General features: G+C 39.6%; 1 protein-coding gene across 1 annotated transcript in view; it reads right to left on the bottom strand.

Annotated features, from left to right (window-relative positions):
* Positions 1 to 14,978: 14,978 nt before the first annotated feature.
* The window catches only part of PNOC (prepronociceptin), a 41,735-nt gene continuing 32,484 nt past the window's right edge, over positions 14,979 to 24,229 (bottom strand). The window contains exons 2-3 of the mRNA XM_087719101.1: positions 22,181 to 22,322; positions 14,979 to 16,567 (exon numbers count right to left, since the gene is read on the bottom strand). Coding sequence (XP_087575227.1) covers positions 16,001 to 16,567; positions 22,181 to 22,306 — 693 coding nt within the window. The 5' untranslated portion in view covers positions 22,307 to 22,322 and the 3' untranslated portion in view covers positions 14,979 to 16,000. The remainder of the gene's footprint in view (positions 16,568 to 22,180; positions 22,323 to 24,229) is intronic.

The raw sequence follows: 24,229 nt of genomic DNA, 5'->3' as shown, positions 1-24,229 counted from the left end.
CTCTTTCATTAATTCTAATAGTAGGAAATGATTTAAAGTACAATTTATTTGTTATATTAAGAAAAGGTAATCCAGTTCTAATTAAAAAGCACAAATTAAGACAAGTGGTTTATATGCACAGAGAATTGTCAAAAGAAGTCTGGTAATTTTACTATAACTATATTATATTTAATAGCCTTCTGATAAGATCTGAAATTTGTCTGCCCTTCAAAAACAGACTGATTAGAATTAGCATAATGTAAAATATATGAACTGAAAAGAATTGCTAATATAGAGGCCACTAATTTTAACTTTGATTTAATAATGATGTGGGTCTCTAGTTGGATACTTAAATTTTATTCTTGCTATGTTTAAGGAAACGGTAAAGGAGTCCCTGCAGATTTTACTCCACTACTCTTTGCCAACCATAGGGGGCAGTGCTCATCTCCATTTCAAGACCATTGAGACAGCACTGTCTGAAGACATTTGTGCAGGCATGTGGCCAGCATGATTCCATAGAGCACTATTACCTTCCCACTAAAGTGGTACCTATTAATCTACTTGCATTTACATAATTTTGAACTGATAGGTAGGCAAGAAATTGCGAAAGGACAGGAGTTCATCTAGGTTTTTGAACCTGGGCTGCTGGTTTTCCAGCTGACAAGCCCAGCAACTAACCACTGGGCCACCATGCTGCCCCTACTATGTTTAGACACAATAGACATTTAAAAAATGTAGTTGCAGGAGACCTTATATCCTCTGGATTATTTTGGTGCCTCTAACAGAGAGGAAAATTGCCAGAAAAGGGAAAGGGTTTACTAGGACAAGGTTGCTATGCAGAGGAAGGCAGAGATAGTCCTTCACTTATGACCATAATTGAGCCCAAAATTTTGGTTGTTAAGCAAGAACATCATTACGTGAGTTTTGCCACATTTTACTCAATTCATGACAACTCCTGGGTCTAAGGGTCATGTGTAGGCTAGGGAAGTAATCTGAAGGAGTAATGTTCTAATGTACAGAAGTTACAGTTAAATGTTTGGCAGAAAGTGGACTCTGGGTGTGTTTTTCCAAATGCAGTAGGAGAGGTTGAACGTGTATAGTTTTAGAAGAGGTGTTTGTGTGTGTGTGTGTGTGTGTGTGTGTGTCCGTCCATGTGTACATACACATACTATATATAGTATATAATGTATCTTTTTGTGTGCTATACACACAGTATACTATGTAATATGTATGTATACATATGGCATATATACATTAAAGAGTGCATTTTGGATGTTCAGCAGTAATAAATATATAGACAGGGAATCGTATATCATTGATGTCTTTGAGGCAAGGAGAAGCCAGGCAAGGCGTACATTGACATGAGTGATGTCAAGTTGGCCACCCCCACCCAATCACATGACAGCAACGCGCACCCAGCCACACATCCATCAAGCTACGCCCACCAAGCCATGCTCACAGAACCAGCAGTAAAAAAATTTGAATCTCACCACTGGTTCAGATAATCTATTTTATCTGTAGCTGAGCAACTGCAACCTGTTCAAGAACTTTCTGCAGAAAGGGAAAGTTGGAGACTGGACAAGCTGCCTAAAATAGTTGAATGTAAAGATGGCTTCTTGAGAAAGGGCACACCATTGACTCTTTCAGGGTAGACCTCCATTATCTGGATGAGCACATAAATCTTATTGGCAATATTGGTATTGTGCCTTGTTAATTGTCAGGCTGGTTCTAAAAAGCCTCTCAGTTGCTACCACAGAACTACAATTCCCAGTTATACTCAAATGGAGATCAAAACAATTACACTGCCATGTTAACATAGATGGCCCCATAGGTTATTTGTGAGACTGTCTTCCTCTGTTACTGCTAGTTGGAGTAGATCTGGCAAGGTGAGCATGCTCCAAGTCACATTTATTAAGCAGTGTCATCTGGTAGAAACTTTCTGTGTAGCAGCACCTGCCCTTTGGAAAAATCATATCCCACAAAATTTATTTAGCCAGCTAGTATTCCATAAATTCTCAAAAATCTGTTTTTCCCCCCCAGGCATGGAGTCTGTAGTATGGGTGATCCCATCACTCTAGTTCAGGGGTGCCAAACTGGTGGCCTGCAAGCCGGATGCATCACGTGCTGATCACGCCCCACCCCAGGTTCGCGAAGGGGGGAAACACCTCAATATGTCATGTGACGGCAATGTGACATGGTGAGTTTGACACCTGTGCTCTAATTTCTTTATCATGACTGTGGTTATGTGGCTCAAGTTTGATTGCCGTCTATGCGGTATCATTGTGTTATTGTTCTTTATAATTATTATTGTTGCTTTTAATCCTACATTCCATATCTTGAGGACTACTGTGAGATGAGTGGCTGTACAGATTAATTCAAGAAATAAATAAGTAAAAGAAACTGCATTTATGGGCATGTCACACCATGCAAATATTGATCATATTGATCATTTCATCATAATGTGCTGCATTATTTATAATGACTCTTCAGCTGGTTATTAGAAACCCTGTTTTTGCCTCTTAGAGATAATTGGCAACATTCACTGTCTTGAGGAGCTAGTGAGATCTCAAAATATATGTTATCCTATCTGGTCTCAATATTGAGATTTTGACTTTTCTCTACCTTTAGGACTCTCTATAACAAGTTGCCAATTCCATTATCTTTCAGTGCTTAGACCTTCATGAGTCTATAAATTGCATGTTTTAGACCTATACTCAACATTATTGTAAGCTACAGTTAATTAAATAAACTATACTTATCTGAATTATACACGTTGCTAAGCTGTAAGTCAAGATTTACAGAGGCTCAGTTCCTACAATATGCTACGCCAAAATCCAGCAAATTGCATTTTGGCTTAGTGGAATATGAGATCCCATCCTTAGATACGGACTGGTGGTTTTATTTGGGTTATAAACACATTTTATTGCTCTTTATTTTCATTCTGTTCAGCTAGATTGGTTTTTTAAAAATATGTAAAGATAAAATTATGAGAGTACGCTTACATTTGAAAGAGTTTCATGAAGGCTAAAACTAGTTAGGTCCAGCAATAATATAGTTTATTGGACTAGCTCCACGATTAGATAAAGTGAGGTGATCAATCTGTCTAACAGACTTTAAATAATTTGAATGGATGATAAACAAAACAGCTATAAAATTTGATCTTAATGTTTTAGTACTGCTTGGGCTAAAGGGATTTTTCCATCCAATGGGCCAAAATAACTTACCTCAGTTAGGGTACAAAGCAGTTTTGTTTTGAGGCAATAGGGCAGTGGTTCCCAAACTTGGCAACTTTTAAGACTTGTGGACTTCAAGCTCTGCTGGCTGGAGAATTCTGGGAGTTGAAGTCCACAAGTCTTAAAGTTGCCAAGTTTGGGAACCACTGCAATAGGGGAAAGCCATTTGCTTGCACTGTTACCAATTGTTACTGTGGTTTAATTGACATATTCTCTAAAAGAAAGGATTGTGGCTTACAGTTTTCTGGATGGACAGTGCATCCTTTTGACTCACCTGAAATACATTTGACTCACCTGAAACACTTGGATGATGATGATGACTCCTTTTTTTCTTGTGAACTTCTCTGTCTGGTACAGATTCTCTGCTCGAACTCTTCTGAAAGCTCAGGACAAAATTTTGTCTTTTGATCCATGACAAAAATCCCATCGGGCCAATAGATATGTCAGTTTAGGCCTACTCAGCTTGATTGTTTAAGCTGACTGGAGCTCCTTTAACCTTATCAAAGTTAATCAGAGTATATGAAAATCAGAGGGATGCAATCTATACGAAGCTTAATGGCTATGGGTCTGGTTTCAAGACCTCCCTTACTTGATCTAAAAATAACAGATCTCCATTTTTTCTCTACCAAACATTCTAGGTTTTATTATGAGACTAAACCTACTGTCATGTGTGTGTGTGTGTGTGTGTGTTTGTACCAGGGGTGGGTTCCTGAACTGGTTGGTACCGGTTTGCTTCACGTGCGCTTCCAAGCGGACTTGCAAGGCAATGGGATGCGCATGCGTGAAAAAGATGGCGGCGACGGCAGCCGCTTTTTCGCCAACCAGAGGACTTTTCAGTGGCCTGCAGCCAGCCTCTTTGAGAGCTGGTATGCAAAGAGGTGGCACAAGCGAGCGGCGACGGGACAGGTGGGGTGAGCAACCGGTGACAAGGGGACCGGTTTGGGGGTGTGGCCATCTGGCCATTGCTACCGGTTCGCTGAACTGGGCAAAATGTCTGCCACCAGTTTGGGTGAACCAGTACGAACTGGCTGAATACCACCTCTGCACCCCCCCAAGCTCCGTTTTCACTGGCAGAGGGATGACGGAGGCCGTTGCAGCCAAAAATGGGGCCAAGGTTGCTCATGGCCCTCCCGAACTTCATTTCCATTGGCAAAGGCATAGTGAGTGGGTCCTTTGCTGTTTCCCGAGCAGCCCCGTGGGCCAGATCTAAGCACCCAGCGGGCTGGATCCTCCCTGCAGGCCTTGAGTTTGACACCCCTGCTATACTCCAAATGGGGTCTGACCAGGGCAGAGTAAAATGGAACAGAAACTTCCCACAGTCTGGATTCCATATCCATTAATGCACCCCAAAATAACATTTGTCTTTTAGTAGTTGCATCATACTGCTGGCTCATATTTAAATTGTGGTCAACCAGGACACCTTTTTCATAGATATTACTGTCAAGCTAGGCCTTCTCCATCCTATATTTGTACCTTACACTTTCCCTATCCAGTTACATAACTCCAAATTTCAGCTCACTGCTCAAACGTGTCTAGAACCTTTTGAATCTTCCTGGTTTTCCCATCCTACCTGTTTTATTTTAAAACCAGTGAAGTTATTGAAAAATTAGGAATTGTAACTTTTTTACTGACCTGTCTCTGTGTTTAATTGCACCATGACATGCAGCAATGTGGCAGGTGAAGAATTTTTCTTTTCTTTTCCTGGCCCAGAGATATGGATATTGGATAGAATTCTTTTAGTCCAATAGGCTTGGCCCAGGGACCCACTTTTGGCCAGCAGAAACTGTGGGGACCCACTTTGATAAGCAGCTATTCAAAAGAGACCTGGTTTTCTCTCAAGAATGGCTGAAAAACAACCATTTGTTATTTTTAGAGTTGTTTTCTCTCAACTTCAAGGGAATGTAATTCCAGCTGTTCCAGTTGGGATGGGATAAATAGCAATAGCAATAGCAGTTAGACTTATATACCGTTTCATAGGGCTTTCAGCCCTCTCTAAGCGGTTTACAGAGTCATCATATCGCCCCCACAGTCTGGGTCCTCATTTCACCCACCTCGGAAGGATGGAAGGCTGAGTCAACCTTGAGCCGGTGAGATTAGAACCGCTGAACTGCAGATAACAGTCAGCTGAAGTGGCCTGCAGTACTGCACCCTAACCACTGCGCCACCTCGGCTCATTCAAAATGGCCAGATTAATGAACAGGCCAACCAACTGGCCACCAGGACATTGCCTAGAGCAGTGTTTCTAAACCACAGCAAAATGTGGACTTCAGCTCCCAGAATTATGGGTTTCCAGAGGACTCATACCTATAAATTCATGTAACATTAATATGAATTCAAAATTCAGAGTTCTGGGAATTGAAGTCTACATATCTTAAAACAACTAAGGTTGAGGAAACACTGGCCTATACATTCATACTGGCATTTTTTTTCAACAGGACTTCACTTTGATCAGTGTTAACTTCCTCAATGGAGTCATCCCCAAATGTAGTTGGCTACATTTCCCCTGCTAGCACAGCTAATATAGCCAGAGAATTTCTAGTTGGAATGGAGGAGCAACCTTTTCATATCTGAGTACTACAGATAACTAATTTTGGATAACCAGAAACTGCAGAGTAAAAGTGATGCAAAATAGGTGGATGGGTCAATATTTTCTTGATAATTTTTCTTAAAGGGGAAGGAGTATCCACACACTAAAATGGGGAGAGGTTTTGGTCACATAGTCCTCCTCATTTATATTTGGGCATTTTGAGCCACTGATGGGTGAGGGATTCTGGATTTATTAAAAATATATTAAGTCCAATTTTAGGATGGAGGAGTAGAGCTGCACATATTCTGGGGACTGAAGTTTCTGGGGAATGCTGCTATTTATATAGAATGTATATTTACATTCTAAAACTGATCCACTCACATCAGGATTAGATCTGTTTTCACATCTGCAAAAAGTCAGGCAGATTTTTTGTGTGGCCTTCACAATTAAACAAAATCTCCAGCTGAGAAGGCCATACACACTCTTCTGTATATGACCAACAGTCCTATTTGTAAAGGATACAGTTTACTCTTAGCCTGGTTGAATCTCACAATAGCAGCACTAGTTATGGGATAGGGAAAATAGAATTCTCTAGAAACATCTAGCTGGTTAGGAAACCACATGTTAGACCAAGCAGCCTTTGGGTCTGCTTAAGACACAGGAATATTCTGGTTTTGTTTTTTTTAAAAAATAAAAAGGTAACTAGCATGCCTAGAGGTTGAAGTTCTTCTTTGGAATTAGCACAATGCCCCGTGAATGGGCTTCTTTTCAGCTCAACTGTTGTAGATGAGATGTTGTTACTGAGGTATCTTGTAATCTGTTGTTCTCATGGATGCAGGCAAGCTGGTTATGTAAAGCAACTCTGAGGTGGAAGGACATTGCCCCCAGTCTGTTCTGATCCTGCCTTGTGATGTCATTTCCCTGGTTGCATCACTGCATTCTAATCTATAACTTTTTAGCACCTTACTCTGAGGCAATTCAAATTTTTGTTCATCATTTTTATTGTCCCTGAATGATGAAATCTTTCATCTGTGTACCTGCTAATCATGATATATATATATATAATGTTAGCTTCCTCCCATAATTGGGGCTTACCAGGGGTTGTGACACTAAATATATACCTTCTTCCCTGGCTTCAGCTGATGAGGAGAACTTGTGGCTTAATGGCTAAGACGTTTGCCTAATATGTAATATAGCACAGGTTCGATTCCCAGTAAGGGTATGGCTAGCTGATGAGAGCTAAATAGCTTAATCTCAATCTTACATGGGAAAAGACCCGAATACAACAAGACCAGCATACCTTCACCCGTGAAAATCTACGAACACACACACACACACACACACACACACACACACACACACACAATGTTAATAGAAGACTGTTTAAAAATAGATAATGATGTCCTTGACTTGGGGCACTGAACGGCTGTCCTTCTGTAGTCCACTTTTTTATGTACTGTGGGCCATATCCTAGAAAGCAATTTTGAACAAAAGAGTTCAGAGTTCCTAACTGTCTTTTCTACTACAAAGGTTCTAAACCTCATAATTCTGTCTGATTCAAAAGGTGTCGGCAAATGACACCTGGTCTCAAAACCTATTCTATGGCATGCACAATAGTTAAGAGGCTAAAAATATGCTCTTGGTCCATTGTGTTTATTTATTTATTAAATGAAGTATATAGCTTCTCATCTCCTCCAAAGGGAACTCAGATTTCCCTGCTGCGCCTGGTATACTATAGCTCTCCAAGCAGAAAGAGTTCATTTCATATCTGTCTTTCATTCATGAGAAACTTGGACTTACTGCATATAAAGGAATGCTTGGTCACTAAGATCAGAATAAAATGATCCTTGGGTGTTGCTGATAGAATGACTGCATTTTTAGAGAAACTCCTTTCCGTGTGCCTTTGGCAGGCCACGTTGTCATTTTGTTACGTGAGCTGTGGAGATATCTGGAGCTTCCCACAGTCCAGCCATCTCCTTTTGGGGTCTCATGATCTGACCTTTCACCTCATAGCTCAGCCCAGACTGATGCTGCTAATTGCAGGCAAATTCTCACTACCCTGAGGAACAACAGGATTCCCATCCTTGGGAGGGTGGAGGATCTTTGTTTTTGTGCTTCTGTAATGAAGATTGATTGTTCTTTGAAGTACCTTCTGGGCAAAATCTGTGTGAGGCAGAAGTTTCTACAATTAGATCCTCTGACCCAGGCTGAATTTTAAATATATTTTATGATGAAAAATCTAAATTCAGTCAGACTGCTTCAAGAAGAAGGGGTGTGGCCATTAGAGACAATTCTGTGATTAGTCTGTGAGAGCAAAGTGTTGGCAAATAATGTTATTACAAGAGGGTGAAAAGTTTTCTCTAAATTACCAATACAGGTACTGTGGTAGATAATTGTTTGTTTACATTACTAATCAAACTCCATTTGCCAGTTGTTCTGGCAATAATTCAATCTGTCCACATATTTATTCAGATGAAGAGATTTTGACAACTTTGTCCTATATTCCAGTACCCAAGTCCATTGTCCAAACAAAATCTAAGTTCCTTCCTTCCTTCCTTCCTCCCTCCCTCCCTCCTTCCCTCCCTCCCTTCTTTCCTTTCCTTTCCTTTTCCTTCTTCCCTTCCTCCCTTCCTTCTTCCTTTCCACTCCCTCCCTTCCTTCTCCCTTCTCCCTTCTTCCTTTCCTTTCCTTTCCTTTTCCTTCCTTCATTCCTTCCTGCCTTCCTTCCTTCTTTCTTTTCCTTTCCTTTTCCTTCTTCCCTCCCTCCCTTCTTCCTTTCCGTTCCCTCCCTTCCTTCTTCCTTCTTTCCTTTCCTTTTCCTTCCTTCCTTCCTTCCTTCCTTCCTTCCTTCCTTCCTTCCTTCTTTCCTTCCTTCCTTCCTTGGAGTGAAGCAGATTAAATTTCTTGAGAGGAGGACATAAGTACATTAACCTTTATTGTTTTGGAATACTTCAAATTGTGATGTTTGGACTTAGCCATTCATGACTCAAAGGATGCAGTCACACAAGGTTGGTAAATGTGAGGCTTGATTAGGCTTACTAGTCACAGCTTGTTTCTTATTGGTTAGTTTAGGTTTCAATGTACTGCATGCATTTTAAAGAGTTTAATTAAACAGCCAGATTAAGCATATTGTGGAACGCTGTCTGGGTTTGGATTGAATCAATTGACAATTAAATAGTGTACCAATTAATACAGTGTGCCAGTGCTAAGTTTCATAAAGTTTTTAGTTCTCTCTTGTGAGAGGAAATAGAGCTTTATATTGTCTGCAGCTGATTGTATCCCCTGAATAAATTGCTAAAGCTATCCAATTTGGATTCTATTGATTCTTTTTAAAAAGCTGATATCCTATTTGACACTATCTCCAATTTCATTAATATAAAACGTAAATTCCCATCACTCACCTTCTTGGTATTCTCTTCCCAAGAAAACTTTGTTTTATTAAGAATGGAGGTAAATTTAACTCCAGGTGGATTTCATGTTTTCAGAAATGAAAGAAGAGTTGTGATTCCTTGCCTTCTTTATCTTTACAGGTCCAAGTGCCCTCTAGGGAAAGATACAACCAAGGTATTTATTTGGAGGCATTTGTTTAGTAATCCTGAAGCAAACTCAATATTACATGCATAACAGGGGTGGTTTCTGGCTGCTGCTACTGCCGGTTTGCTCAGGGAGGTGCTTCGTGTGTGCACGCGATTGATGCGCACTATGCACATATGCACAGTACTAAAAATGCTTCTGCACATGTGCAGAAGCAAAAAAACCAAGATGGCAGCACCTATGGCTCCAAGAGAACCAGTTCAGGGGTGTGGCTGTCTGAGTTACTACCTACTCAGCTGAACTGGTCTGAACTGGTAGGAACCCACCCCTGATGCACAGCCAGAACATGGATAGTGTTCTTACTGGTGAGGGAGGAGCTGAAAAATCTCTCATCTGAACTTATAGGGCTATGGGACTTGTCCACTGCTTCTCCCCCACCTCTCAATTGAATAAGCAGCTCCTATTAAGCGCAAGAACAAGGCTATTTGTAGAGGGGTCAAAAAAGTCAAGAGAAAGCCTGTAACCAGACGTTTGAAACTCTGCAAACGTTTAAAAAAGGGATGAGGTTTTCACTACATGGTTGAAGACACCATCTGTCTCTTTGATACTTGCTCCTCCTACCTCCAGCTGATTCTGAGCTAGAGTATAGTAAAGGCTCCACAAATTGTGTTTATCAGTGCTCTTCAACTATTTCATTCAGTGCCATACCCAAAGAAATGTAATCTACCCTGTATGAAAATCAAGCAAAAGCAAGTATGAGGAAACCCCCCCCCCCCGGGGATGGGATTGTACACTTTCTGAGGGAGAACTGATAAAAACTCTGATGAAACATTCTGCTGTGGATGAAACCAAAATGTCATAACACAACCCTTATTCTTAACACTGGTATACCACAGCGTTGTGTGTTGAGTCTCCTACTCTATACTCTTTATGTACATGACTGCATTCCCAGTCACACCAGTAATACTATTATTTAATTTGCAGATGATACAACAGTGGTAGGACTCACCTCCAGGCGGGATGAGTCTGCCTATTGAGATGAGGTGGACCGGTTGCTTTCATGGTGTGGAGACAATAATTTGGTCCTTAACACCAATAGGACGAAGGAGCTTACAGTTGACTACAGAAGGAATAGATCAGACATCAGCAGAGATTATACTACGTGGGGCTTCTCAGGAAACAACTGAATTAAAAATTGTTGATGACCTTCTACTGCTGCACTGTAGAGAGCATCTTAACTTACTGCATCTGTGTATGGTTTGTTAATTGCACAGTGGCAGATAGGACAGTGCTCCAGAGGGTCAACATAATTGTCCAGAGGATCATTGGTTGCCCTCTCCCCTCCTTGGAAGAGCTTCATAGCTCTCTCTGCCTTAAGAAAGTTCAAAATGTTTTTAAAGATCCATCTCATCCGGGGCACCCTTTTTTTTTTGAACTATTACCATCTGGCAGACTGTACAGGACAATAAAAACAAGGACAAATAGGCTGAAAAACCTTCTATCCCAGAGCAGTAACGATGTTGAATTCTACTGTATAGTGCAATATTAATGCAGTATCAGGGGTTTTCAATTCAATTGTGTAGAGTGTGATGGATATGTGTTTTTGTTTTATTTTTTATAGCTTTCTTAGGTATGATGTACACTGAAGGTGGCATTTAACTTCATTATATGAAGGTGCAATGACAATAAAATAAACTTAAACTTAAGGTAGAGCATAATATCAATGCCTCTCATAAGTGGACAAATAAATGAAAATCTGATAGCTTGAATATCAGCTGCTCATTTTTTTCTTCTGCCCTAATTTCTAGATTGTTGGGTTTGTTGATTCTTTGCTAAAAGGTAATAATATTGCTCTATCCACCATCAAACTTCTTTCCCTTGGCGTGGACTATCTTCTACATCTCTGGGAAGATGATATGACTGCCCCCAGGTTCCAATACGTCGCCATTTTAAGAATTGACTAAGAGAAAATGTTATGATTAACTCATCTTGCTATTATCCCACTATGTCTGCCTGCAAGAGATAACTTCTAATACACGTTTGTGAAGAGGACATTTGCCCACTCTTTATAATTGAGTTTTTAATCTTGGTTTGTCCTTTTTTTGACATTTGTAATAGACCATTTTCTCTGGGATGGAGATAATCCTTTCTCCAAAACCCAAGAGATTAAAAAAGGATGTAAGCAATGTATTGCAACACAGAATATAGTGTATGATCATGGAAAGATTGGCTGGTCCGGGTAACTTGATGGGATATAACGCCCCCTCTGTGGTGTGTGTGTGTGTGTGTGTGTGTGAGTGTGTGTGTGTGTGTGTGTGAGAGAGAGAGAGAGAGATTTGGTTCATGTTTGCAATCATCACACTATATCATCATAATTATTATTTCTGCTATATGCCTGCTAGTTTCTGGATTTTTAAAATAGTCTTTCTTATTATACTATTATAGAGATATTTTGTTGTGCAAATTAGATCTTAGCACAATGAGACTGAGTGATCTCTCTGGTATCATCCTTCCTAGCTTGGTGTCCTCTAGAGATACTGGTTGATAACTTTCAAAATTCCCACCCAATTCATTGCCAAGCGTTCTGAGTATTGAAGTCCTGTACTGCCATTTTAAGAACACTGTACTGTGTTAGACTGTCAAGCGGGAGATGAGTATATCTGCAGGAGTTGGAAGGCTTAGCTACCTGAAAGCAATACTTAATGACTCCTGGATATGTTACATGACTTAGTTGGGAAAATGGGAGTGGAAAGAAAAAACAGAGTTTGTTTTGTTCACAGTTTTCTATATAAGCAACCCAACAGAGCACAAGACAACTGCATGGATGCAGCCTATGGCGGTTAAGTTTTACTTAAAGCTGCCTTATATGTCCATAGCAGAGGGTGGGAAATTGGTGCAATTGGTGCAATTTAACCCATTTATACTTGGACATAGGTCCCACTGTGTTCCATGGCCTTTCTTCCTTATTCAGTCAATTTAAAATGTGAGCCCAAATTCTGCAGCTGGCTAGAAATAAGGAGATCTGCAAGAATGCATTATTGCTTTTTGGAAAGACTTGTTAGCTTAGAGCAAAAGTCAAACAGCTGCATTCATATAATGTGCTACCTCCAAAAGAATTAAGCCATATTATAACTTGATATGATTCATACAACATGTGAAGATAATGAATGACTACCTCAGTTTACCCAACCCCATTTTAATCTAATCTAGCAAGTTGTACAAACCTAGTCAAACTGTTTCAGAACTGGAATCACATGGTTCCTTGACTAAGTTTCCTTAATTTTTGTTTTGTATAATTGTAAATTAAATAGGGAGAACTGTAGCTATCCAGATACTAAATATTATTGAATTACAGCTCCCAACATCCCTAGTGAACATGCCCAGCAATAAAGAATACTACAGTTTTAATTTAGCAGTAGTTAGTGGGTCGCAAACTATCTATTTGAGTAATAAATTTCAATGCATATAATTTAAAATAAACCAAACTCCTTCCACCTTAGAAAATGCACACCTAGCCCACTTCATATGACAATCTTATTAACTTCAATAGTCTGTAGTGAACTCCAGAGAAGTAAAACATAATTTCCAATTGGTTGTAATAACTGTATTCCAACCAATTATACGCAGGTGTCCTGTCCTATTCTCATAGCATGCCAGTCAGCACAAATTCAGACAAATCTCTGTATTTTAGTACATAATTACTTTAACCGGGTGGAAAATCATCATTTGGGACACACAATGTTCTCCCTTGACTTAAGTGTTCCCATAAGACAATCAACAAATGGTGCTAACTTAACTTGTTTTGAATTAACTTTAACCCGTGGGAGAAATTCGGTAGCCACTTTTCAGGCTAACACATTTTATTCAAAAGGATAAACTCTTGTTAGCTGGTAAAGGTACTATCAAACTCCTGAGGTTTTTTGTCACCATGGACTAACACTTCCTCCTACAATGTCTAATCCTTGGAAATTAATTGTCTAGGTTAATTGATCCATTCTTAGTATTTCTATAATATCCTAGCTCCATCATTAACCCTGGTAGGTATGTTGTGAAAATAGAGCTAGAATGTTGGGTTTGATTTATAAGAGATTAAGTTCCACATTAATATGTATTGTCAGATGCAGCTGCATATGCTGGGAGAGTGGGAGGAGGGATGAATTTTGGCAACGAAATAGTTGGGAATATACTTGTAAACAAAAGAAAGAGATAATAATGGAATATTGAAGTAAAAGCTCAGAAAAGAGCAGAGGATTGAAGTATCTTAATATGGACCTGTCTGTAAAGAAACTTTTACATGATGATGCGTATTTGCATTAGCAAATGGGCTTACCTCAGACAATTTACTTTGTAAATAAAAACCATAACTGAAGACAAAATTGAAGAGGAGATGTAATGGTATGTAGGAATGACCCTGGGAGAGAGGAAAAAGAGCTGCAGCCTAGAAAACCAGAAATGGATTTTGAGGGATGAGGTTAGGAGGGGTAGGGTGGAGAATGTGTCTCAGAAGGGACTCTGCCTAGTTTTTGGAGAGGAAAAGTAAGGGATGGGAGTGGTGTATTCAAGTTTGCATGATTCTGTTAATGCAGCCATTCAATAAAAATAGAGACATTCACGGTTGTTCTTCTTGTCTGAACTACTTTAAAGAGATAAAAGTTCATTCTACCTGCACACATAATGCTCCAGAGGTAGAGCTGCCCCTGGTGCAATCAAACTCATATCAGAGGTGGAATTCAGCAGGTTCTGACCAGTTCTGACAGTGGTGGGATTCAGCCAGTTCGCACCATTTTAGGAAAATCGGTTCTTAATTTTCTGAGCAGTTTGGTGAACTGGTTGTTGGAAGAAATCATTAGGGCAGAGAACCGGTTGTTAAATTATTTGAATCCCACCACTGGTTCTGGAGAACCAGTAGCAGAAATTTTGAGTAGTTCGGAGAACTAGTAAATACTACCTCTGACTGGCCCCGCCCTCATCTATTCTCTGCCTCCCGAGTCCCAGCTGATTGGGAGGAAATAAGGATTTTGCAGTAACCTTCCCCTGGAGTGGGGAGGGAATGGAGATTTTACAGTATCCTTCCCCTGCCATGCCCCCCAAGCCGTTCCATGCCCCCCCAAGCCATACCCACAGGACCAGTAGTACAAAAAAATTGAATCCTACCACTGACCCATATCATTGATGGGTGGCACTGAATCAGGAAAAAGGGGAATAAACTACCAAGCAAGGATGACAACCCCTCAGACTTAAGGCTTAATTTGTTTGCTTGAAAAAAATTTGTTCAGTTTTTTGTTCAGAAATGATGAGGAGCTGGACCTCAAAGAGGTGCTACCTGTGAAAGGGTTTTCTGACAACTTTCCACAAACTGTTGACCTCAAACATCCAACGCTACATCTCATTGAATTCTTAATTAGCATCATTCTGCTAGGTAGAAGTATTGGGTATTGGAAGTTCAGTGTGTCTGGTGAGCATCAAGTTAAGGAAAGCTTTTATTTATTTTTCAGTTATGGGCTTCAACAATCTAGATGACTTCCAAATAACAATATTTTCCTCTATTTCTTTGCTATCCTTTAGTGGTCCTCCCAATTTTTTGTAGTCTAAGTATGGCCTGGATTTTAGCATTAGAAACCTGTATGTTTATAAGATGAGCAAGCAGAGCTTTAAAGTTGTGATGAGAAAGCATGTAGTCATTGAAAGTGTGTCGATCACAATGCTACAGTAGAAATAGAAAACTAATTTATTAATCTTTTCTTTTTCTTTTTGCTATGTACAAGTTTAATGGAGAAATCTTTGTGCCTGAAATCAAAAAGGACAGAATTTGTTTCCCTTTTTAGATATTTAACATTCAATAATTAACAGAAGAAAAATACCCAAGCCAGCTACATCATTTCTTTATCGATCATGCGTCTTGTCTGAAAATTGTTAGCAGGCAGCAGTGAAGAGGAATTCACTTGCTCCTGGTCCTGGCAATTAATAAAACACATCTTTGAAAATGACAGCATGGAGACAGCAGGCTTGACAAAATACATGCCATGGAGAGAGAAAGAAAATGGGGAACTGATAATAAAAATCCACAAATACCATAGCACTGCCATATTAAAGATGTCAACCCCCAGTGGGAAGCAAATCAGGGATTGTTTTTTTTAAATTCTGGGTAAATCTCCATTCTAAAAAAAACTCTGAAGCCTTAAACCAGGAGTTGGAATCTGGTTTCATATCCAGTTTTCCTAAGTGATCAAAAACACCCCAAATGCACAGGAGCAAAACTTGGTCTTCTTTCTAAGGAACAGGCTTGGTAAGATTCTGAATTGGATCCATGGAAACAGCTGGTGAGAATGAAGTCGGCTGCTGTATTTTGGAAAACTCACTTCCCCGATGAAAATGATTTTTCCTAAACATAGTAGGGTAATATAATAGAAGGAAAGAGTTACCATTACCTGCTCTCTAGCGTGTTAACCATACTAAATGTAGATTCCCCCCCCCCCAATTTTATTCATACAAATGTAAAAATTGTGAAATATTATTACACAAAGCGATTCTGAATTTTATTTCAAAGAAAATAGACTTCCCTTCCGATGCTAAGACTGGTTGGCTGATCATTGATAAAGCAGAATAGTACGAAGGGGGTTGGCTTCTTTGGCCATGGCAGCTCTGAAATCAATTCACAACATGTTCATAATCTGAGAAGGAAACGACAACGACAACAACGACAACAATCCAGGAAAAGTCCATTTGTTTAAATCTCATTCGGTTCCTTCAGGTCATCAGCCAAGTCATCGTACTCAATGGAACGTGGGGACATCCCCAGATACTGCTTCAGGAATTGACTGAACCTTTTCTGGTTGTGCCACTTCCGGGCGGATTTCCGAACACCGATGAAGCCTCCAAATCGTTTTTGGAGCGCTTGCACCTCGGGCTCTTCCATCTCCCCGTAGTTGAATGGCCCCCTCAGGAAATCGCCCACCCTCTTGGGAATCTTGAGCTGATCCTGTAAATCCCCAAGTGGAGTTTGGCTTCCATCACTAGTGTCATCTTCTGCCTTTGGCTGACGGATGAGACCACTCAATTTGGACACTTGCTTATCTTCTCCATCGCTGAGATCCAGCATTCTGGTCAGGTCACTGTGATGTTTCAGGTTACTTCTGGCTCCTTTCAGGCTGCCATCCCACATCTCCAGTGGCCATTTCATTTCTTCCAGGCTACTGTGGTCTAGGGACAAAGAACTTTTTCTGCTGATGGCTTTATTGCAAAGTCCCCAGGTAGCACTGGAAAACAGTTTCCCTTCACACTCCATTACACAGATCTGTAGGGAGGAAACAAGGACACTTAGTAATATGCCTCACTTTCTGAATGTAAGGAAAGGTACACATCATAATCATTGTGTCAAGGCTCTGACTAACAAACTCAAGCAAATCAGAACTCTGAGACCTGGCTCCTTTTCAGTCCTCTTTAATGAGTACATCATATCGGCATAGCTTCAAAGGAAAACCAAATCTAAATCTTTCCCACAGTTTTAGTATAATTAAACTAGGAAATAACTCCATCCCCAAGTGTTGCAGGTCACATTGGCCAATTGGGTTAATTGGCGGGCTCCTTCCCCAACCTTATCTGTTGCCAGTAGAGATGACCTTGGTTCTTATGAGAAAGCTCTTTGTTGTGCCTAGTAATGCATTCCCCTTCACCTCTTCCCCCTCTGGGTGGCAACTGAGGAACATAAAGATGGTTGTGGCAAAGTTGACACTTTGCTGAAGAAAGTCAAAGAGGTATATTACAGTAAGTTATGTTTTAAAATAATCCTGTTTCTGCTTTTTCTTAGGCATATAGCTTAATTTACAAAGAGTGAATTTTAGAATCCATGGTTGCAATAGAGAATATAACATTCCTTCTGATTTCCTTTCCTGGAAATTCTTTATGACTTTCCTTAAATCCTACAGGTTTACAGACTAATTCAGAAGTCAATACATCTGTTTGGATTTGGTCTTTGCAGCGAATTCACCAAGAATTTTTACTCATGATCTGACAGATAATGGTAATCTAATAGTAGTAGTGGTAGAAACAGAAGACAGTTTCAAATCAGTCTCCTATTATATGAATAGTGGCCACTGAAGACTGATAAGAACTGTCATTCAAAATGGAATTGTTCCATTATTTCCTAGGAGGTTGGTGAGAAAATGCCATCAATCTTTCAATATGCTACAACTTTTGGATTTCTTTTTCTGGTCCTATCTTCTAAAATTGTTGTTTTTTTCTTAGTCTTGCTCATTCTTCTGTAGATTTAATCATGGAGAAGATCTATGTGCAGAATTCTCAGAAGCCAGATGCTCAGGCTGTGTTGCTGTTGAATCACCAGATCTGTCAGAAATTAGGAGTTTGTTCTCTGATGGTGATTATTAATAAGAACAGCCACTCCAGGATGCCTTCAAGAATCTAGCTGTGAGCCCAGTCAAAGGGGGTTCTGGAAACTGCACTCCAGCAATAGAAATAGCATTATACTGCTTCATAGTGTTTTACAACCCTCTCTAAGCTGTTTACAGAGTCAGCACATTGCCCCCAACAATCTGGGTCCTCATTTTACCCACCTCGGAAGGATGGAAGGATGACTCAATCTTGAGCCGGTCAGGATTGAACTCCTGGCAGCAGGCAGAGTCAGCCTGCAATACTGCATTCTAACCACTGTGCCACCACGGCTCTGCCGACTAGATGCAGGACATCAGCTTGTCTACTTTGAATTAAGTAGTTTTTATTTTCTTCTTAAAAGTTTGAAGAGATGAAATATTTAATTCAGGGGAATGATGAAGTGGTAGAGCCTACTTGTCACTAATGCCATTGATTTCCTAAGGAAGCATCTTGAAAGACTAAAACATGGTAACTTTTGCAGCCACTAGAAGCCAATGTTCAAGTGTTTGTTCCTATAAAACATTGTTGAATACCGATTGTACCCAGTTCTGGCTATGGATTGGAGAATATTTCTTGTTCTTTCTGTTTCTTGTTATCAATCCCCTAACTCTGAAACTACTCTCCATTAGACTCTGCAAGGGAAAAATGTATTTTCTTTGGTATTGGTTCTCCAAGGGTTCAAACATAAAAATGCATATCTGAAATGCTTATTACCTCTCTAAAACAAAAATAGGGCTTCTGGTCTTTGTACCATTTTCCCCAATAAAGAATTCTAGATAAGTATCTATGTTAAAAAAAACATACTGTCAAATGATAGATTTTGCATTGTTATTTTTTTAAACTTATATTCATTATGTATGTACCACCAATTTCCCAAGAACTTTTAACAAAGTTATGTAAAAACAGTATAAATATTCTTATAAATGAATGCATCAAATCAAATCCCAGGATTTTCTGCCACTCTTAATAGGCTGTTTGTCTAAACTCATGTCTGTAGATGTACACCAAAAAACCAACAACCCCAAAACATGATGAAAACAATAGCTTGTGTACCGTTAAAAGGCAGCTAATCCAACTGCTAACAGAGAAAACAATTGCTTCTAGAAATACTAAGCATGACTATAAAAGCTTAGCAATGTGGGCATGAAAAAAGAAAGTGGGGTTGATCACACTTGGCTTTTAATAACCTCTTACTGTGAATTCAATTCCCTTTGAATGAAAGGGAAGTGTCAGCCCTGGTTGCCATCTCATAATTGCTTTCCGTTAGATACTAACAGCCTCTTTAAATGACTATTTGTGATGAATTAGCTCTGTAGTGAGAAGATGCTTGAACAATATGGTTGGAGTCAGAAAAGGTCTTCTCTGTCACTATTACCAGAAATAGCAGCCCTTATTTTTGAACTGGGATTTTCTGGAGTACGTAGTAAGTGTCATCACTTGAGTGAATGTCAATAATTGAGGGCGTTTGTGCATCACGATCTTTTTCACTTGGTGATCTCTCAGGTAGAGTTGAAAATGATCAGCAGTTGTCTTTACTTCTTGAAGTCAAACAAGGAGGAATGACTACCACTTCCTGAACCCGAGCTGCCTCAGATAAAGGATTGGAGAAAGAGAAAAAGAGATCTATAAAAAGGGAAAGAACGAGCGAAGCAACCTGGCCCCCTTCGTAATTACTGGCCCTTTGTCAAAGAAAAGGAGGAAACTGACCAATTTGTCAACCTCATCCACTTTATTTCATCAGGACTATTGAAGGGTAGAAATTATCAAGCCAATGTATTCCCCTTAAAGGTCTTGTTAGGAATGGGAGGTGGGTAACAATTCCTTTTAAAAGAGGAAAACATTTCAAACCCTTGCAGAAGCTTACAATGTTTTCAACCATTCTGTTGTCATCATATGGTGACAGAAATTAGGAGCTGCTTTTAAACCAGCACGGAAATCGTCATTTGGAAGTGTCTTCAGGATTTCAAGCTCCTCATTCACAACCTATGTAAATTATACCTATCTCCACCTGGGGACTCTTTATTCTGCCTTATGCCATGCCCCAGTGCCGCATACACAGAATAACTAGGATGTTCTTGTAGGATTTATGGTTCTTCCAGCATTACACAGGTCTTCAGAAACAGTCTAATTGTTATAAGTGTTGTGAGGATCACTGGGAGAGGTTCCTATCTTCTCATTTCAGCCCACTCCCCTCGATATGACCTATCTCATGGGTGTCAAACTTGTGGTGTCACATTGCCGTCACATGACGTTTCATGACTTTTTTTCCATTTGCGGAGCTGGGGTGCGCATGGCCTGCATGGGACACATATGGCCTGCGGGCCAATTTGACACCTCTGAATTTTCTGGTGAATGTGGAATGAGGTGTGAGGAAGCAATCAATAGATGCTGCATGGGGAAATCAATTCTGAGGTTTCATTTTAAGCTACAATGCAGATTATTTATGTGGGCATGGTATGTTTGGTGACTATAACAGTTAGAATTGAAGAAGCTTCTTAGAAGAGAATGTCTATGGAGATTCTCAGTCATCCAGGTCATGGTTGTCCTATAGATGCTTGCTTTCCAAAAGCAATTGGACTTTTTTGTTTGAAGGTATTTCGTTTCTCATCCAAGAAGCTTCTTCAGTTCTTCATCACTCACTCAGAACCAGTTGCCTTTGGAAGGAAAGCACCTTTGGAACAGGTTTAGATGAAAAGCAAAACATTTTCAAAGAACACCACCCCCCAAAAAAAACTCCAGTTCCCTTTTGGACTCTGCCTCTGTGGTCATATACTAAATGATTTTACAAAAAGGAACTAATGTTTTGGGAATTAGCAAGATTTGCTTGCATCTTTGCCCTCCCCTACTTAACTTGACCTGTACTGTGTTTTCCTGAAAATAAGACAAGGTCTTATTTTCTTTTGACCCCTGAAATAAGTAGTTGGCTTTATTTGGGGGGAGCTCTTATTATTTTTGAAGGGCAGTAGGTGGCAAGTGTGGTCACCTCATGGCTGCTGCTGTGTTACAATATTTTCAGGGAGGGCTTATTTTGGGGGAGGGCTGATTTTAGCGCATGTGCTCAAAAGTCTGATTGGGCTTATTATCCGAAGAGGTCTTATTTTGGGGGAAACAGGATAGCTGTGGGCAGTCTAAAAGCAAATAATTCATTTTACCTCTACCCCCTCCAAAAAAAAACCAAAAAAAACCCCTTGTCAGTGTTGGCCTCATCTCAACCAGTACAGTCTTCATCTTCTAAGGTTTCCTTGTGGACCCCAAGCACCAAAAGCTTGAAGAATAGACTGCTCAAAGAAGGTGAAATTGAAACAATAGCATTTTCTAGATTACCTATAAAAAACCTCTTCATGGTGGTGGGCTTTCAGAGGAGCCTGTATGCACCTGCCTTAAGATCTATTTGGCTCCGGTAATCTACTGATCATTATCTATACTCAAATTAAGAAAAACCAGTTGTTTCCACCTCATCTAACATGGTCCTCGTGTCTTTACTCTCCTGGGGGCAGCTTGCAAAAGGTCTGTTCCTTCTGCAGTGCCCTTGGAAGTTGACTCAAGGTGGAGCCAATTATGGAAATTTGTTATTGCTGTATAATGAGGAGGCCATGCGTCATGGCACAGAGCAGAAAGGCTATTCAAATGAATATTAATGATCTGTCAATTGCAATTTCTAATTGTACAGAGGTTCTACTGCCAGCAGGATGAAGACTGGTCTAGTTAGCCACTTTTATTCATTCATTATGACTCTTAAACTGCCCAGCCATGTCAGTAGATAGGGAATTAGCAATTCAAGTTACAGATGAAAGGTTACATTTCCTAATGTTGAGAACAGCATTAATGACAGCATTCTTACATCTTACTGTGTTAGCCTGAACCACAAGTAATGAACCAAAAGAACAATTGTGGTTGTCATAATCTCAAGCCACTTGCTAAAGGCACACAATATCTGTCCATCTGTCTCACCTATCCACTCACCTTGCAAATTATGGTTTTGGTGGCTAACATAGACTTAAAAACACAAGCAAGATTAAGAATGAATATAAAAACCATGAAAACAAAATATAAAATAACACAAACAGAGACCAAATGCAACGTATTCAACAACTCAAGCTGTTTACTAATTGGGCTCACTCTAAAGTCAGACCCAGTACCTGCATGGGGGGTGGGAACCTTAAAAACTTTTACGTTTGGGAAGAACAACAGGGTTGGGTCATCTGAATCTCAGAGATATGCTACTCCTAGAGGGAAATGCAAGCCTCCAGGTTCCTATTAGATGACATTGTTTTATGAAAGGAACCCAAAGCATGTCTATTCTCTCAGATATTGTGGGAGAGACAGATGCCTTCTATTGGAGTGTAGAATAAGCTTATTTAATGGAAAGTCTCTTCTTTCCTTCTTTCCTTCTTTCTTTCCATCCTTCTTTCCTTCCTTCCTTCCTTCCCCTCCTCCCTTTCAATTGACAAGAGTTCAGTCAGTCAGGCAAGACATACACAGAACATGAATGTATATGCTAATTGCTGGGATTACTCACCAGAAGGCTGAAGTCATCTTGGTGGTTGTATAGATGTCTGTGGCAGTTCAGGCAGTCCTTCCGGCAGTCATCGTGGGCATAGACCAGCAAGCAGAATGACAAGATCCCCCACAATAGCATCCTCATGATGTCACGTTGGAAGCTACATGAGAAGAAATTAGAGAACGGTTATTTCCAGTAAGAAAAAGCTTGGCAATGTGCTATCATTGGCGCCACCACACCAACAGCCACCTTCCTGCATCCCTGCAAGGCATCTTGCTCTCTGGTTTTTATTCTTTTCATTAAAACATGAAAATAATAAAGCAACTGACATGTTACCAAGTTAAGAACTATCCTCCAGCATCACCTCTCGTTACAAAACTGCTCCTGGTTCCACATGAAACATAGAATTTTTAGAAAATAAAAAAGTTGATGGCTACTAGAAAGTATATTGTTTAGGACTATGCCCACCTATTCAAAGTAAGATGTAGGTGAGAACCACCATCTTCGGGAATTTCAGAAGATGACAGGAAATAAACTCACTGGTTTACTTCATTCACAGCTATTTTGTGAACAGTCAAGTCTCTCTCCCGATATCCTCTAGAAGCCATTTTGTAACGGTGCCCATCACCTGTTCTTAAAATTCTAGATATATCCAGGAGGACCATCCTGGAATATGAAGACATATTTCATTGTCCTTTGAACTGAAGGCAAACAAGGAACAGAGATATATGGTTTGCTTCATCATTTGTCATTTTCCTGCTCAGGTTTGTTTCTGCACTACTGAGAAAAAATATGAGCACAAAAAAAGAAAGATGCTGCATACTGGCTCATTCATATGATTTGCTTACTGAATTGATCTATTTTTCTGGGATTGCACAAACACTGAATCTTAAACTAATTTCTGTGTGTGTGTGTGTGTGTGCGCGCGCGGGCACACACTTTAAGCCCTAATAGAGGTTACCATGCTGGGCAAATATATCTCCTAAGTGTTTGATTTGATTAAGAGTATTGTGGGAATGCAAGGATTTGTTCATGCCTAAAAGGCACTGCTTTATAAATATATGTAAATGTACATTCAAAGCAAGTCTATTAATGTCTTTATAAAACAGCATGACTCTAAACAAAAAAAAAAGGTAAATTTATCCTATTAGGGAGCTTTATAACTCATCCTATTGAATTACTGTGTTTGCATAAAAATTGGTTTTATTTAGAAATCTATTCCCGTGGACTATTCTAAACAAATATTTTTCAAAAGTGGTTAATTATAAGTATTTAATGTTTAAACCAAAAAGTTGCATTCTTATATTTGTTAGTTAATAATATATACTGTATTTCTAATTCAAACTCTATAAAATCACTTATTAGGATAAACATTAGCCATTTTTTTCACTTTTGTACTTTGAAAAGTTAGTAATAAGTACCTAGATGTGTCAAACTATAAATCTCATCGTCCTTAACCAGCATAAATTGGCTTGTCACACAGTCAACCCTATGTTGAGACTGGATTTGGCATTTTTATCTACATATCATTTTTTTTCTGGATCATCAAGTTACAGTCCAAACTGAGTTCTTAAATGCTGTCTATATTTATAAAATGTATTGGCCACCCATCTTATCATAGAGTAACCCTATGGTTACCCTATGGTAAGATTACATGGGTGGATTACATCTATATTTATCTAGTTACAGCTATTCAGGAGCAAAAGACTGTGAGTCTCCTTTTTCTGATTTTATACATGCAGATGAACACAGACATTGTGCAAAATTTTGGAAATATTTGAAAAAAGATGCTTGAAGCACCTGAGACCCAAACATAGCCCCTCTGTGCAACTACTGTGTAATCCAGGAAACAAAGCAGCTGTTTTCAAAGGGGGACCTATGTTCCAAATCACCTCTTTAGAAACTACTCTGAAGCATAGCACACCCCTAATACACAAATAGTTATCCCACATTATCACTAGTTCTTCAATATCTTACTGGTTTTCAAATTAGCCCATTAGCTATATTGCAAAGATGTAATCTTGAAAGCAATTAAGTTACTGTAAAATACACTGGCAATGGCATACA

This window comes from Thamnophis sirtalis, unplaced genomic scaffold (assembly GCF_051295495.1).
Source record: "Thamnophis sirtalis isolate CommonGarterSnake01/CBP01778 unplaced genomic scaffold, rThaSir2_p1.2 scaffold_6, whole genome shotgun sequence".
NCBI classification, from domain to species: Eukaryota; Metazoa; Chordata; class Lepidosauria; order Squamata; family Natricidae; genus Thamnophis; species Thamnophis sirtalis.
The sequence above is the reverse complement of the archived record's forward strand: the minus strand, read 5'-3'. Positions and strand labels throughout refer to the sequence as shown.